General features: G+C 41.2%; 1 protein-coding gene and 1 long non-coding RNA gene across 4 annotated transcripts in view; one reads left to right on the top strand and one right to left on the bottom strand.

Annotated features, from left to right (window-relative positions):
• Positions 1–295: 295 nt before the first annotated feature.
• Positions 296–16,311, bottom strand: part of LOC111868864 — a 359,329-nt gene continuing 343,313 nt past the window's right edge. For 2 of the 3 annotated variants that reach the window (XM_023859902.2, XM_023859904.2), the window contains 3 exons: positions 7,267–9,084; positions 3,750–3,853; positions 296–1,639 (listed from right to left, as the gene is read on the bottom strand). In XM_023859902.2, coding sequence (XP_023715670.1) covers positions 3,781–3,853; positions 7,267–9,084 — 1,891 coding nt within the window. In that variant the 3' untranslated portion in view covers positions 296–1,639; positions 3,750–3,780. The remainder of the gene's footprint in view (positions 1,640–3,749; positions 3,854–7,266; positions 9,085–16,311) is intronic. The other variant, XM_023859903.2, reaches the window with a different exon arrangement.
• LOC117282657 overlaps positions 10,163–16,311 on the top strand; it is an 8,392-nt gene continuing 2,243 nt past the window's right edge. The window contains exon 1 of the long non-coding RNA XR_004513487.1: positions 10,163–10,253. This is a non-coding gene — a long non-coding RNA (uncharacterized LOC117282657). The remainder of the gene's footprint in view (positions 10,254–16,311) is intronic.

Here is a 16,311-nt window from a genome sequence, read left to right as displayed (position 1 = left end):
AAAGTACACATACAATATCATAGTAGTCTTCAAAAGAGTAATTATGAAGAATTTTAAATACTGACAACTTCACTTTGTAAAGTACTTAAGAGCTACACAGCTGGGGGGGGGGGATCTAATGTACCAGAGCAGGTTACATCACAAGAGATGAAATTCCCCAGGAAAGTGGATGAAGGTGAATAAAATTCAAAACAGGTGAAAGTAAGACATGATGAAATTATGCAGTATTTGCTGTATTGCTTAATAAGAGAAAAATAACTGTTTGTGAAGATTTACCAAGGAATGTCAACCTTGGTAAGAATACAACTTTGTTTTATTATAAATGTTTCATAGTACATACTCTTACTGGAGTTAACCACAAGTGGGTCAAAAAGAGTTACTTTTGGACATTATCTTTTTATAATTTAATATTTACAACGGTCAACTACTAAGTCATTTTGTGATATTTAAATTCATAAACCTTGGAACTCCTTTTAAAAAATGAGTAATGTCTATAGCTTATTATGACACAAGCAAGAACACAACAATATGAGCTATCCTGGACGTGAAAAATAAGCGATATTGAGATGTAAGAATTTTTCACTCTTTAAAGTGTATAAAAATTGTTTTCCAACTTTATGTGTTCACTAATAGAAATCAAGTGAATATTCATGAGGCCTGTCCTTTGTACGTCGCAGTATGTTACTTTCGTTCATGAACATTTGTGTTTTATTACTGATCTGATACACCCATAAACTGCAGCTCTACTGTCAGGCAATGTTTGAGGTTTGGTGGTGACGAATCTGTTTCACCTAAATTACAGTCATTACAGTGGCTTGAAAACTATCATAATATCAGATCATCAAGAAAACACATAAATTCCATAAGCAAGACATTAATTAGCTATTTTTATTTCTACAGTTGCATTTAAGACAGAAAAATTGATATAATAAATTTTGAAACAAGCATTCTAGCAAGACTAGAAAAGAGGCATATAACATTCAGATACACAGATTCAGTTTCACATGACCTATCTTTAGAAAATATTAACCCAACAAAACAACCATTTCTAAGTTTTGATTTAATTATGGGAAATGCACATAAATATACAGTTCTGCTGACAATTTGCCCATCATTTGTACACAGCCCACTGGAATGTATACAATAATATCTTCAAATTATTTTAAAAACTCAAAATTATGGTACTATTAGTTTGAAGACCATATAATGAGTATTTTTTTCAGATCTGAAAAGTAAAAATGAATGAGGTATGTATATATATTATGCGAGTTTTAAAACCGTGGTACACAATTTACAGTAATTTTTAAAACTTATGAATACTATTATACAGTAATTATATTCGACATGTATCACAGAAAACACGTAGGCCTATATATTAATTACGAGAATGCTTTACAAATATGTATACAACAAAGGGTACGGACGATTTTACACACACACACACATACATACATAGCTATAATAATATAATAAAATTATGATATTAAAGCGAAATATTAATATTAATATGGATATTTGATATTTTGATTTTTAGAACAGAATAGCGCGACAGAAATAATGTTTGTGTAATTCGGTAGACTGGACACGACACGACACTTATACCTTCTTACAACCGGGAGAAGGTTTCAACTGGACCAACCTGAAAATGGAGAATTACACAGTAAGTAAGCATTTCATGACTTTCTGTACTGTCACTCATTGTAATCCAGTTTTTGGTAACTGAGATCTAAAGGGTATCAGAAAAGTGTCAAGCCAATTCCAGTTTTTATTCAGGACCATACTAATAATAAATGGATACAGTTAATATATGGTGACTGTGTTCAAATCCACAGACAAGTCAAGGATGGCTTTAATAACACAAATTTGGGAGAAAACATTTGGAATATTTCTGAAGGTACTGTACAGCCAGTGGCTATGTTGTGTCACAGTTTTACACTTTAAAAATTGATAATGTTTCCGATCTCCATCTGTGAATTGAAGAAGTCCACAAATATAAATGAACATGGTGTGTCATCTGTGAATATGAATTGCAGCAGGTGGTGAACATATAAAGAAAATACTCTAAAATTAGAGTAAAAATAAAAATATTTTGTAGGATTTGAGTTTCCCACAGCATTGGCTATGAAGACTTCCATCTTCAGGGATATAAAAATATTTTGTGGTGGTTGAAGAATTTTCAGATATTCTGTAGAAAAATATATATGACTAACAGGAATTATTTTGGCAGTAACATGAAATTTGCTTATTACAGAAACATTCAGAGCAGCCACACACTGGACCATAGGAAGACCCAGAAACCAATAAACCAGTCACTTGCATGGCAGCAACACGATAACCCATATAACCTAGAGTAAAGCAGAACAACATTGCAGTGAGCAGCAGATTGCTTCATCACAACTTGTACATCTGATGATTGCCAATGAGGCCAAAGCAGTATACAATAAAGACAAAGATGAGTGAATACTGAACGAAGTTGCATGTAGATGGCAAGAAATGAAACATAAATTTAGAGGTTATTAGAAGTTGTTTTGTATGGCTGTGAAATGTAGTATCTTATTCAGAACAAAGACCATGAATTTAAAGTCTTGGGGAACAAAATGCTCACAATAATCGACAGCCTATTCAGACACAGACGTAAGTGCAGGTATATTTATCTATGTGCATAATTAAGCATCATGCTATAAAGATGTATGTGGGAGTAGAGGTGTAGCTCCATGCATATCACAACAGAGAGAAGTGACTGGTCAGCTTCATGCCTTGGCTGCTTTATCCCTGAGAAAGCAACCCTTGATATCCACTGAACAGGAGGGTGAAAGGATATCGAGAACAGAAAAATCTCTTTCCCCTGCCGAGAATGTTACCCCCAATTCTTCTGTTGGCCAGCCTGCTCACTATACTGACTGAGCTGTCACAGAAAAGATAAAGTGCAGAATAGATGTTAGAATTGTTACCACAGTCATGTATCTCACACAGGTCAGTCAGTTCATGGATTACACTGTGTTGGGCATGCAGCTCAAATGGTGATAATCAAAAATTGAGAGAGATTTTGTTTGGAAAACGTCTTTTGAAGCTTAACTTGGAAGACCAAGAATAAGATGGAAAGACCATACTGAAATGGTTCTTAGGGCAGTAACATGTGAGATTGTGAATTATAATGAACTTGTTCAGGATCATAACCAATATCAGGTGATGCTGAACCTTTGAGTTTTACTACTGGAATTTCAGTTAAGTCCACGTTGGAGCTGTAAAAACCTGACTGCAACCATGAAATAAGGTGTGTCATGAAGCTCAGTAGGTTTACCCTACTTATGAACTACCAGAATTAATGTATCATTCCAAGAACTTTGTTTTAATCTTGCATATTTAGCATCAAAAACAAAAGATGTGAGGCATATTAGTTATTCGTTTAATGATGCATGTAGGGACTGAAGCAAAATATGGAAAACCTCAGCCAGAATAGCCCATCTGAAGACTGAGATTTGAACCTGGGACCTCTAAAATATGAAGCACAAGTGCTAGACACTTGACCACTTCTTTGTTTCCCCTTGAATCCGTTTGATGGAACAGATCTTGAAGAGGAAGCATATAATGGTATGGACTAGAATCAACTGTCTCAGGACAGGGTCCATGGCTGAACACTGTAATGGATCTTTGGGTTTCACAAATGGCTGGGAATTTCTTGATCAGCTGAAGCATTATGAGCCTTTGAATGAGGATTGTGCTCTGTGGTGTTTTCTCAAAATGCTCACCATTGTTACTCGTGGTTGAGGAGGGTGTTGGTCACCTCAGAGATGGACAACAGAGGACTCCCGTCCGGCTTATCTGTGGATAGCCGTTGTCGCTGGTCGGAGTGCTGAAATCAGCAAGCAGACAATATTAACTGACAAACACGGAAAACAACATCTTAAATGATACTTACTGTATTAGCTTATGGTAACACAGTGTACCTATAGAGCACTCAATGCATTTGCTGCAGGTATTACTAATTCTGCTGGCAGGTGAGTCTACCAGAAACAGTGTTTCTGTCACCTGCTGTTGTAATTTTCATGAAAAATTCTTATTTAGAATATCTTCTTAACACCTGTATTTTGTGTACTTTCAACATATGATGTTACAGCAACACCATTAAAACATTATTGGATTGTGAGTATGTGGAGCCCCTGAGTTATGACTAGATTCTAAATGGTTCTGACGATGTTGTATAACACTCAGAATTACTAGGTTTTTAGACTTTGTCCATCATCCGGTATTTTTTTTATTGCTAGTGGGGCGGGACTAATTCCCTTGTACTGCGGCCACTTCTGGCCTAAGGTACCATCCCCAGATGATAGGTGAGGGTGATTGTGGAGCAATTGGTGGAATGAAGATTGGCAGGGGAAACTGAAGTACTCAGAAGAAACTTGCCCCAGCGCCACTTTCTCCACCACAAATCCCACTTGACCAGACCCGGGATCGAACCCGGGCAGCCGTGGTGGGAAGCCAGCGACTGACTGCTTGAGCTATGGTGTGGCCTATCATCCGGTATACTAGAAACTATAAAACATAACATTTTGGAATTGAATCTGTTTCCTTCCTCACATGAGGGGTGGGGGAAGACACCTACTCAGTTGGGTTCCTTAGAAGGAGCTAACCTCAATCACTTTCTAAAACCAAGTAATTCTCTAATTTACGGTTTTTAGGATGGTGAAGATTCATATCATGGTGTTCTTGGTCATGATACTACATAGTCTCGTAGGTGGTATGAATGTTTTAGAGGAGCATACTGCTTCCATAATGTTCGTAAACCTTCCCACCTACCAGACTATACTACATCACAATGCAATAAAAAACAACATTACGATTTTCTTAACCATTTACATGACATGAATGGGAAAATATTGTGTATAAAGACTGGCTTCTTTAATCTGGATTTATTTACTCCCTGCCTCATCTTCACAGGTACAGCCAGCAACTGGTAGCTTTCTTACACATCAAGGGAAGAAAGTCTACTTAAATAAAACCTAATGGTATGAGTAAATGCCATTCATCAAAAGGTTTATCATAAAATCATCTGTCTTTTCTAAAAGCTGTTCCTGTATTTTATTAATCTGAGGCATCCTTCATGAGAATATAAAAGGTCAAGGCCACCCAGAACCTATAAAATGACTTAAAATGTGATCTAGCAAATAAAAAAGTATTGTTACTGTAAATTAACCTTAATGTAGTATTTTTCTATGAAACTGCATGCCAATTTATAAGTACTGTAATTGACCAATAGCAATATATTACATTTGGCTTATACTACCTATCTGTGGGATGATGAACAGTTAAATATATATTGCGTCATGTAATTAATTCAACATAATTTACATCACATTATTGTTTATTTAGGATTCAGATTATTTGGGTATTTTTGTCATAGAGCACTTTCATGGCTCCCCCTCCCAGAAGAAGAAGAGAAACTTCATGATTGCCTAGGAAGACCTTAGTTTGCAGTTTCAAAAACTCTGTTCTAGAGGGACATTTCAACTAAATCAGTATTTTGTTTATTTATTGTAATGGTAAGGGATGAACACAAATTCTCTTCTGCATAACAAATTGCAATTTTGTGTTCAAGGAGACTACATGTTCTAATAATTATTTTTAATTTATAGCAAAGGGCTGACTTCAGAACATCGGAGCAAAATTATGATTCCGAAGCCGACTTCCTTATTAAAGGCAATACTCAACTGAGTCATTACTTCAGGATGTTGATATATTAAGTTATTGTGAAATGTCACTGAACAACAACTGGATACAGTTGTGAGAATTGTAACAAGTAAGAGTTCGAAAAATTAAAACAGTTTATATGAAGAAACAGCACTGAGATTTGCCTCCTGAAATAATTTTTGCCATTTCCTTTATACAATTACACTCATATAAAGCTGAGTGTCTCTTTTTAACTGTCTAAAGACATTTTTTTTTGCAGAATTTGAGAGAAATACAAGCGTACAAGGTCATAGCCCTTCATTCACCTATATAACATACATTCAGTTATTACCTCAGAGGAATGAATTTTTCTCCATTAAGTGAAACCTAGAAATATNAAATGTGAACAGTCAACACAGGGATAACTATATACTCCACCTAGCTTAGCATTAAAAAATTATTCATTTTACTGACTAAGTATATTTATAGGTACAATTATAAAAGATAAGTCCGTCCAATGTGACTATTTCAGTTTTCTCACTTGATGATTCACTAGCCATACATGTTTCGATCCATCTGGATCATCTTCAGAGGCACCAAACACTTTTTAGAAACCACTATCACAACAGTTGTCATATCAAATACACATGCTGTGAGTGATAGATGGAACATTGTGTACTTGGACATTACATGTGTATTTGATATGACAACTGTTGTGATAGTGGTATCTAAAAAGTGTTTGGTGCCTCTGAAGATGATCCAGATGGATCGAAACATGTATGGCTAGTGAATCATCAAGTGAGAAAACTGAAATAGTCACATTGGACGGACTTATCTTTTATAATTGTACCTATAAATATACTTAGTCAGTAAAATGAATAATTTTTTAATGCTAAGCTAGGTGGAGTATATAGTTATCCCTGTGTTGACTGTTCACATTTAGTCCCATACTGCTTTAAAGAAATGTTCACTCTCATGTGAGTCCCTTCAAATTTGCAAATCATATTTTTGTGTTTAGGTGCAGAGATCTACTTCACTAAAATTTGGACATGATTGCTAAATAATTGTTGGTATGTCCATTTGATCTTCATTATTTGAGGTGTATATCACTCTTCAGTCAGGAATCATATGTGAGATAATGTACACTCCCTCATTTGAGTCAACAGCTGGGGTTGTAAAACTGTTTCCACAGTTACTACCGAAAACAAAGCAATATGAAGCATCTTCTTTTACAGTAAGACCAACAACTGTCAATAGAGACAATCTGTAGTTACAATTACCACCATGAAACATGCTACTGCTGTTCTGATTAGTAAAGTGTTAGAAACGGAAAAGGCAAATAACAAGCAACATATTTTAGAGAAATAGCTACGGCTTTGGTGCAGACTCTCTCATGCACTACAGAACTAGAGATCATCCAATAATCAGTTATCCCTTGTTTTCAGTTAAAGCAGAGGATATTTGAAACACTGACACTACATGCAGATGACTTCATCTGTCCAGAGAGAGCTTATGTTTTGGTGATTTTTGGATGCATCTCTCTGCCTTACATGTCTAGTTGTTACAGAGTATAAAATAAAAAGTGTTTATTTCACTCACTGGGGTGCGTGGTGGTGATACGGAGTGGTGTAAGGATAGTACTGGTGATACTGGTGATGTACGGGCCATACCTCGCTCCCGGCACTAGTCTCACTGTATGCCAGCCCGCCGCTGTGCTGGTGATGATGATGGTGATGGTGATGGGACGTCACCACTTGGTGGTGCTGGTGATGGTGATGGTAGGACTTGGCGCTAAGCGCCGGGCTGCTGGCAGGGTGGGTGGGGGATGCTGAAGACACTGGCTCTGGCTTGGTCCACTTGCAGGTGGTGCCTGGGTCGCCACCACTCATGGAGTTCATCTCCGCTAGGGATTTGAGAGGGTCTGGCCCAGTACTGTTGTACTTCTTGCTGATAGGGCTCACATCTGGCTGGGGATGGACACCATAAGACGTTGGAGTGCCATTCGAGAGGGTGGTAACCACAGGTGTGCCGGGATTGGAGGACACCGAGTTCACAATAACATTTGGGGGTGGGGACCTGCTGCTACTGCCCGTCGAGGCCGTGTGATTGAGGGTCGTGGTGCCACCACTACCCCACATCAGTACTGTCTGGCGTGGCGTGTCGCTTGTCGGGGCAGGGGGTGAGTAGTGATGAGGAAGGATGGCATTTTGGGTTGTGGCAGACTGTACCACCTGCTGGTTGTTCAGGTGGTGGCTTGTAATCTGGTGGTGCGACGGTGGACTCCCCGACTGCAGTAAGCTTACTTCTGTCTTTATATCTTCCAGCTTGGGCGTGATGAGACCATTTGTAGTGGTCGCTGTCGGCGACGAGCCTGCCGAATTTGACGAAGACATCCCGTCCATTGACGGCGAGTGCTTGGAACCCACCTTGCCACCTGTCACTACCAGTTTGTTATGAGTTATGTCACCTATAATGGAGGGCGAGGACGACGTCATCACTATCGGCTGGAGGGTCACTGTGCCTGTCGGCGAGACGGAGTATGGAGACGCAACATCCAGGCACTTACCGCTGGCCACCACGTAACCCCGGCTGCTGTCCACCACTGTTGCGTACTTTGAGGTGGGCGTCGTGTCCACCAGCTGCTGACACGAGTACAGTTTCTCTGCGTCACTCGTCTTGCCAGTCAGCTGGTGGTGCATATGGTGGTGCGTACCAGAGGCCGTGGGACTCGTGTCATACGTGGGTAAGCTGCACGTGGTGGCGCGCGGTGACATGTCTAGGAAGCCGTTGCTCACATAGGGCGTTGTGGCGGCCGCATGATGATAGTCAGGGTAGTACGTGCCCAGCGGCCGGTACTGGTGGAACAGGTTCTCGGTCGTCGCGGCCAGGAAGCGATTGTCTAGCGCCGCTGCGGCAGGATACAGGCTCTGATGGAAGTTGCCGGAGTGTCCCATGTACGTGTCGGCTGGGGATCCAGCCACGGCAGTGGTGGGGTACGGCGTAGTGTACATGTTGTTCAGGTTGGAGTACGCAGCTGCCACGGCAGCAGCTGCGGCGCTGGACGTGTCGGTCGCCGCGATGTAATCCACGGCCGCCATGGTGTTGGGGAGTGCCGCGCCACTTGTCACAGTGGTGCCCGTGGGTGTGCTGGCGCCTACGTGGTGCGTCAGCTTGCGCTTGGTGCGACACGTGGATAGAAAGTCCCGCAGCTGCGTCTTGTAGCGCCGGTTGACCCTCTGCGGCGCCGCAGACCCAGTGGTGCCGTGATGTGAAGAGGAGGGTGAAGTATGGTGAGGCACTGAGCCTACCACTAGCTGGTCGGAGTCCGTGAAGTAACTGTTAGTGAGCCCTGCGTCCAGGTAGCTCACCTTGAAGTCCATGGTGCGCTTCCCGAGCAGATCACGACCTTCTTCCTCCCTGGTAATCACACAAACACTCACGCTGTATCAAACACAGCAGACTTTTTTTTCACATTCATTTAGCTCAGTCTTAAGGCAGGCAAAATTATATCTGTTGAGTGTGACGACCGGATTCTATTAAAAGAAAACTGGGAAAGTCTATGTTATGAACATATATTGAAGTAACAGTGTTATTTATATTTTATTTATCCATGCTGTAACTCAGACTGTATGGTGATTATATTGAATAATGAACTAGAAAGGAAGTGGGAATGTATTCCTCTGGGATCACACAGTCTGTAAGGAAGAGGATTTATGTACTAATAGTTTACCATTGATTTCAACGGCCCTATCACTAGTATTAATACGTTGGAAAGCATTAATGCAGGTATGAATATGTGTGTGATTTTCATGTCCTGAAGAAAGACGCTAACATTTTCAAAAGTTAATAGGATAGCATAAATATCACGTCAGCTCAATGCCATATTACTGATTTTGTTTTTGGTAGGTACCCGATTCGAATCTAATTGCAAATTAGAATATCGTATGCTAATTCCCGCAATCTGATTTGGAGCCAATACCTCTGTATCCTAAGTCAAAATTACGTCACAAACAATGGCCAATTTCAGCTAGGCCTGTGAAATTTGTGTACGGAAATAGATTAAAGCATACTTGTAATTTTCATATGAAGTACTTCTTTTTGTGTGATAAAAATTACGAACAGGGCGAATGTAGAAAATTCTGAGGTTATGTTTAACACTTTGCAGATAATGCGAGTATATAGTTACAGGCTCATAGTAAAGTTGCCTAAGTACCAAACCACGAAGCTGTATCAGGGAGTGGAAGTAAAGCTCCACGTATTCTTGATTTGTCACTAGATGTAGGTGATGGGCTACAGCGGAAATTCTGTAAAGAAGTAAGCTAATAATTGTAGGCTATAAATTTGAATTCGTAATATTTGCTAGTCTCACTCAAGGCATAGATGTCTGTCTGCGTTTATTCTGCGTTTGTGCTGTCCTGTGTGTAGGTAGCGGCCTTGCGGGGGCTGATCACTCGTTCAAGGAATCCTACCGTCTGTGCAAGAAAGATTACGAAAGTGAAGAAGAGGCCAGGGCCCAACGAAGGGCTGTAGAGCCGTGAATGTATGAATATTTGCTAGCTACTGTAAACAGATGAGTGCATTCAAAGGTACGTATGCTTCTAGTTTATATCCAAAACATCTTGACTCATGTTTCATCTGCAAAAATTATTAACAGTTAATCAGGTTATTACCATATTAATTAATAGAATGCAGTAAGGTCTTTGTTCTTTAAAACTAACCGACGAATATAAATAACAAGCGATTAAACAAGTTATCGATAACGGATATATAAATCACAAATAAAGGCCAGCCTGCATAATGGTAGGCGAACAGACTTCCGCATAATGCACCGGCCAAGGTCATCAGATTGCTATGAGTGATCAGGGCGAAAGCGAACTTGTATACATAAACAAAGCCACTGCACATGTGGGCGGGACGGAAACCAGTTTCGCATTGTATGAAATGCGTTAATACAGCGGTTCAGCCCCTTTTTATTTATGTAATAAGGGTGCCTAAAATAACTGAACATCAATGTCACAATTTCGGGAGCCGCACGCATGTGGTCTGGATGGTACAGGTGTTCAGGCACACGCTCTCCATGCAGCAGATTTTTCTTATATTTAAACCATTTGTTAAAAACTGACAATTATTATTTTTTGTGAGCCGACCTAACGGTTTAAAAGAACAGCATCCGGCCCGTGAGCCACATTTTGGACACGTTTGGTATAGAAGATTCCTGAAATCCTGCGAAAAAGACGGTTAAAGAGGTAACATGTAACAGGTCGTTGAGGCCCATAGGATTGTGAGACGTCGATGCTCCCACATTTTCTACACAATCGGCTCACAGATGGCGGTGAGGTTGTCAACTTTACGCTCCGTCCGCCCTTTACCCTCAGGAAGATTCCTGATACTCATTTCTATTAAAGGCTGAGTCGAACCCAGGGCCATAGTGCAGCTAAAAGGAATCGGTGAATTGAAAAATCCCATGACATAATCGGGAATCGAACTTTCGACCTTCCGACTTGTAGCATTGCGCCTCAACCAACTACGCTACCGTGTGCCCCCCTCTAAAGGCCGTTAGTTCATTTTTTATTACCGTATTACACAGAACACGAAGAACTGCATTTGCATTTCTGAAGGATGTGACGTAGACCACACGCTCGGCTCGACCTGCCTCATGTGGTGCAGACACTCTTACAATTAGATGGCTCTCTTATCGCTTATACAAGGGGACTTCAGTAAGTAAGGGCAAATTGACTGGAGATTTAATAAGATCGGAGGTAACCTTATGAAACTTCTACAGCGCGTAGAGACATCTATGAGGCAGGTTCTGACAGTATCAGCCGATGTCTGGAGACACAATTCGATTGACAAAGCGAGAGTCATGGCCGCCCCGCTAGAAAATTGCAACAGAGAGGGTCAAAGTTCTGTAGTAAGATTTCTGTGGCCAGAAGAAGTAAAACCGAGGCAGATTCACAGAAGAATGGTTCAGCAATATGGTGGAAGTTGCATGAGTGAAAGGCAAGTGTAACAGTAGGTACAAAGACTTCAAGAAGGCCGAACATCTGACGTAGATGAACATCGCTCAGGTCGCCCGTGCACAGACAGTGAAGCAACGTTGCTTACGTGGGGGCACTTATTGGTGAGAACGGGCGGATTTCTGTGAACACTGTTGCCACTGTTGAACAGTAGCGTTGCATCTGCACATGGCATTATCCATGAGACTCTCAAATATCACTGTGTTCCATGTGGGTGCCTAAACAGTTGACCGACGAACACGAGTTGAAGCATGTGCAGAGTTGAAGAGCTCTCTTGACACATTATCATGCTGAGGGTGAAGAGTTTCTTGCGCGCATTGTCAGGGTGGGATGAGACCTGGGTTCTTATTATGAACCAGAATTCGAAAGACAATCCATGGAATGGCTTCACACATCCAGTCCGGTCAAGAAGAAGTTCAAGTCAGCACCCTCTGCCGGAAAACTTATGCTAACATTGTTCTGGGATATGAATGGGGCAGTTCTCGAACCCTATAGGAGAAAGGAGAGACAGTCAAGTGTGTAAGGTACAGCACCACGCTGGAAGAGAAACTGGAGCCTCTAATTCGCAGTTGTCATCGCGGATTTCTGTCCAAAGGCGCCCTCCTTAATGATAATGCGCGACCACACGCTGCTGCTGGAACAGTTACTACCAGTCCAGAGTCCCTCCATCCGACTGTCATGTGTCTGGCACGCTTAAGGAGCATTGCGAGAACGGAGATTTCAATGCGACGGTAAGATGGAGACGGTGCATTTCTATCTTCGACAATAAGTCTTTTTTTTTTCTAATGGAACACAGAAGCTTGTGGAAAGATGTGGAAAGCGCATTGCAAAGGACCGTGATTCCATGGAAAAATAACATCTTATTTGGATCTGTACTCGTATACATGATGTGAATCTCAGTATAATGCATTTTGCCCTTACTTACCAAGTCCTTACGTACTTTCACAGCTGCACTGAATGGTTTTACTGCTTCTAGTTGGGACTAATTTAACTGTACTGGGTGACAGTTCGGAACCCAACACTCAAACAGACTTTGGTACTTATTCACGTAACAGAAAGTGTACCACTGTTTCTCACTTGCGAGGAGTAGAATGACAGGAGTAAGTACTCCTAAGTATTTTGATGACTGCTGTTTTCTTGGATGTGACGTGTAGTCTGGTACGTATTTAGTAACGTTTCGGAGGAATTTGTTGTCTCCATCTTCAGGGTACAAGAGTAAACAGAATTTCAAATATCAAATGATATATAGTGTATAATTATTGAATTTATTAACATTATCCAATGTCCTTTACTAATTTATTTAAAATAATATTAAAGAGACCTGACTCTGTCCCCGCCCTCAGATAAAAGGCCTACTCAGTTGGGCACAATCGATAGAGCTAGTCCCTATTTCCGGGCACTACTACAAGGCAGGATATATAAACCAAACACAAGATAGGCGGATTGTCCGATTGGAATAAAAATGGAGCATGTAGCCATATTTTAGTAAAACTCCCTGCTATCAAGATCGACAAGTTCTTCGGAGATATTTATTGTCATATAAACGAATGGGACAAATGACAGTGCGTGAGTCCTCTGTCGCTCTCGCGTTACAAAGATGCATGTCCAAATATTTAAGAGACCGTTTAATCCCACTACTGTGCATGTGACGTAATAATGAGTGTCTCAAGTTCATAGAGATGCGGGTGGCTGGCAGAGCGTTTGCCTTCAAATTATGAGAAACCTCTCGTCCGTGGCAACAGACTTCGGACACGACACGCCTATCAGACCTAAAAATCTACTAGTACGGAACAACTAACTCGCATCGCAATCCCTATCTTAAAGCCAGGATTTTATCACGCTGTGAAGACTTATGGGGGGAGTGGAGATATAATTCCACACATTCTTAACCTCGGCACTAAGTGAAATTGAGCGATCAGCTTCACGTCCCGACCACTTTAGCTCCAGACAAGAGACTGGGTGGGCCCCAAAGTCTGTCTGGACGAACTGGAGAAGAGAAAAATCTTTTATTTCTACGAGGAAATAAAAGTAAAAAGTAAAGTAAAGCTATCCCTGTACCAGGCCGTGAAGGCCCATAGGGTTGTGAGACGTTGAGGGTCCCACATTATCTATACAATCGGCTCACAGATGGCGGTAAGGTTGTCAGCCTTACGCGTCGGCCGCCCTTTGCGCCCAGAATATTCCTCGTACTCATTTCTGTTAGAGACTGGGTCAACCCCAGGGTCATACTGCGACTGGAAGGATTAGGTCAATTGAAAAAAAAAATCCATTGACCTCATCGGAACTTGAACCCGCGACCTTCCGGCTTGTAGCATAGTGCCTCAACCAACTACGCTACCAGGAATCGAACCCTAAGTCTCGGCAACTGCAAACATAAATATGCTAGATCTATTCAGTTCAGGACAGAACCTATGATGGGTTCCTGCGAATAAGATACTGAATCTTAGGAGTCCATTAAAGTTGGGCATTTCTTTGGGCTAGCGTTTGAAATTATCGACTTCTGGAGAAGGGCTTATTGAGTGGACCGGCAAAGAGGTTGTGTTCCAGACACGTGTTCCGGAGATGTTCGTTTTTAATCACGGTCAGGACACGAGCCATTTTTCATGATTTTCCTCAGTCGCTCTGGGCAAATACCGAGATAATATCTGCGGTAGGTCACGACCGCTTCGTTCCAAATAGTTTCCAATTCATCACACATCAGTGACCCTACGACAGATACTGACACAGCCACAGAAGAAGGGCTCTGCTGCATGCACCCAATTTTGTTTGTGGTTTAATTTCCGGTGGTGTCACTAGCCCAGACTGGTATTACATGGCGTCGAATGTTAGGTAATTCATGAAAGGTGAACTGGGGAAACGTAGAAGAAGAGCCCGTAGCCGAGTTAACGGTGCTATCCCGGAGTTTGCCTGGAGGGCCTGGAAAGAATTGCGAAAATCCTCTCAGAACAGCCGATCTCTGGGTCAAGTAACTTCAACCCTGAAGAAGGGAGCACTAATTTCCTCCTCTGTATCCATCTACCAGACTGCAAGATTGGTATTATAACGCGTAAGACCACAATAAGGATTTTCACCGAAGCGATAACAGCATATCTTACACGTGTTCTTAATTCCTTTAATTCCTTTAAATAGTACTTTCGTGGTTCGTATGCCACATTACATGCACTACAGAAGAGGCTTTATCTGGCAGAAAATAAGGCCTGGCGGTGCTTACAAGCGGTTAACCTCGCCGGTAGTAGATATAAATCTCTAAGAAAGGCTTTCAGTATGAAAATTAGGTTAAATCGCCTCCAATTTACATCGTGAGTAGGAAGTGAAGTTGAATATTATGTATGCACAGTTGGCCAGCATCTGCTGTTGGAACCTTGCTCGCCGACAATGACTACGTAAGAACTGTGACAGATCTCAGGTCATAAAGGACAGGTAGAAACATGTGCAAAGACAACATATAACTATATCTCGTTATGGAATCGAAGTAATCGAACTTATATTCGAGAGTGTCTTCAAATTCTCTTAAAAAAATGGTTCATCGTAAGAGGAGATTCTAAAGTTTCTACTTTATAGATTGTCTGTTATCAATACATTGTATTCATGATAGCCAAAATTCTTCTGTCCATCCCATAATGTTTCTCCCATAAGCCGCGTAGAACAAAGAAATGGTGCAGACAGAGGCTATTCCTCTTCGACAGATATCGCTGGGAAAATTGTTAGATTTCGTTGTTACGTGCAAGGGTTCCAGTCCAAGTCAGTTTCTTTTCCCATTATTTCCTCCATAACAGATACGATAATCTAGAATTTTGTTTATGTATGCGAAAATCCAAACCAAGCTGGACAATTTTAGTGCATGAATGAAATCTTCATACAGCCTTTCCACAAGAACTGTGTTCTGAAAATCATAGACTCGACGGGAGTGTCTAGAACCTATAAATGTTGGATACAAAAACAAAACAAAAAAGTAAACTCCGTGGCCTGTAGTCCGCAAGCGAACTATACCGACTGAGCGACCGCCGCTTGTCAGTGAATTTAGTGCCAACTTTAGCGGATAGAGGGTGTCGCGTGGTCAGCGCAACGGATCCCCACGGCTGTTAATCTCGGTTTTCTAGACCGGAGCGGCTATTTCCTTGAAAGAACTCCTCAATTATCTTCACGACGCTGAGTGGACCCCGTTCCAGACCCTCTACTTCTCAGAAAATCTAGCAGCGCCGGGAAACGAATCCGGGATCTCTGGAACTGTAGCCAGGAACTCTGACCACTGGACCACAGAGGCGGTCAGTTGTTGAATACAGGACAACAAAAATTGTTTCGATAATTCAGGGTATATTTTCAGGATAGTTACGTGTGCGCGTACGTGCGTCAATCATCGCCCCCCTTCCCCCTTATTTCTACTAACGACGTACGTTCGCGTTGGAGAGAAAATCTCGAGATAACTGCTGATCTTTTCTGTTTAAAAAACTTAGGTACATTATATAAAAATTGCTTATATGTCAGATACATCAAATAGGTATCTTGTTCCATCCAAACTGTGCATTGTGGGAATGCCATTACATTAGTGCTTAATTATGCAAAGGGCAAATTTGTTCTACCTTTCACCTTTACGTAATCATTGGATCATGGGAACCTATTATATAGT

Source organism: Cryptotermes secundus, unplaced genomic scaffold (genome assembly GCF_002891405.2).
Source record: "Cryptotermes secundus unplaced genomic scaffold, Csec_1.0 scaffold523, whole genome shotgun sequence".
NCBI classification, from domain to species: domain Eukaryota; kingdom Metazoa; phylum Arthropoda; class Insecta; order Blattodea; family Kalotermitidae; genus Cryptotermes; species Cryptotermes secundus.
The sequence above is the reverse complement of the archived record's forward strand: the minus strand, read 5'-3'. Positions and strand labels throughout refer to the sequence as shown.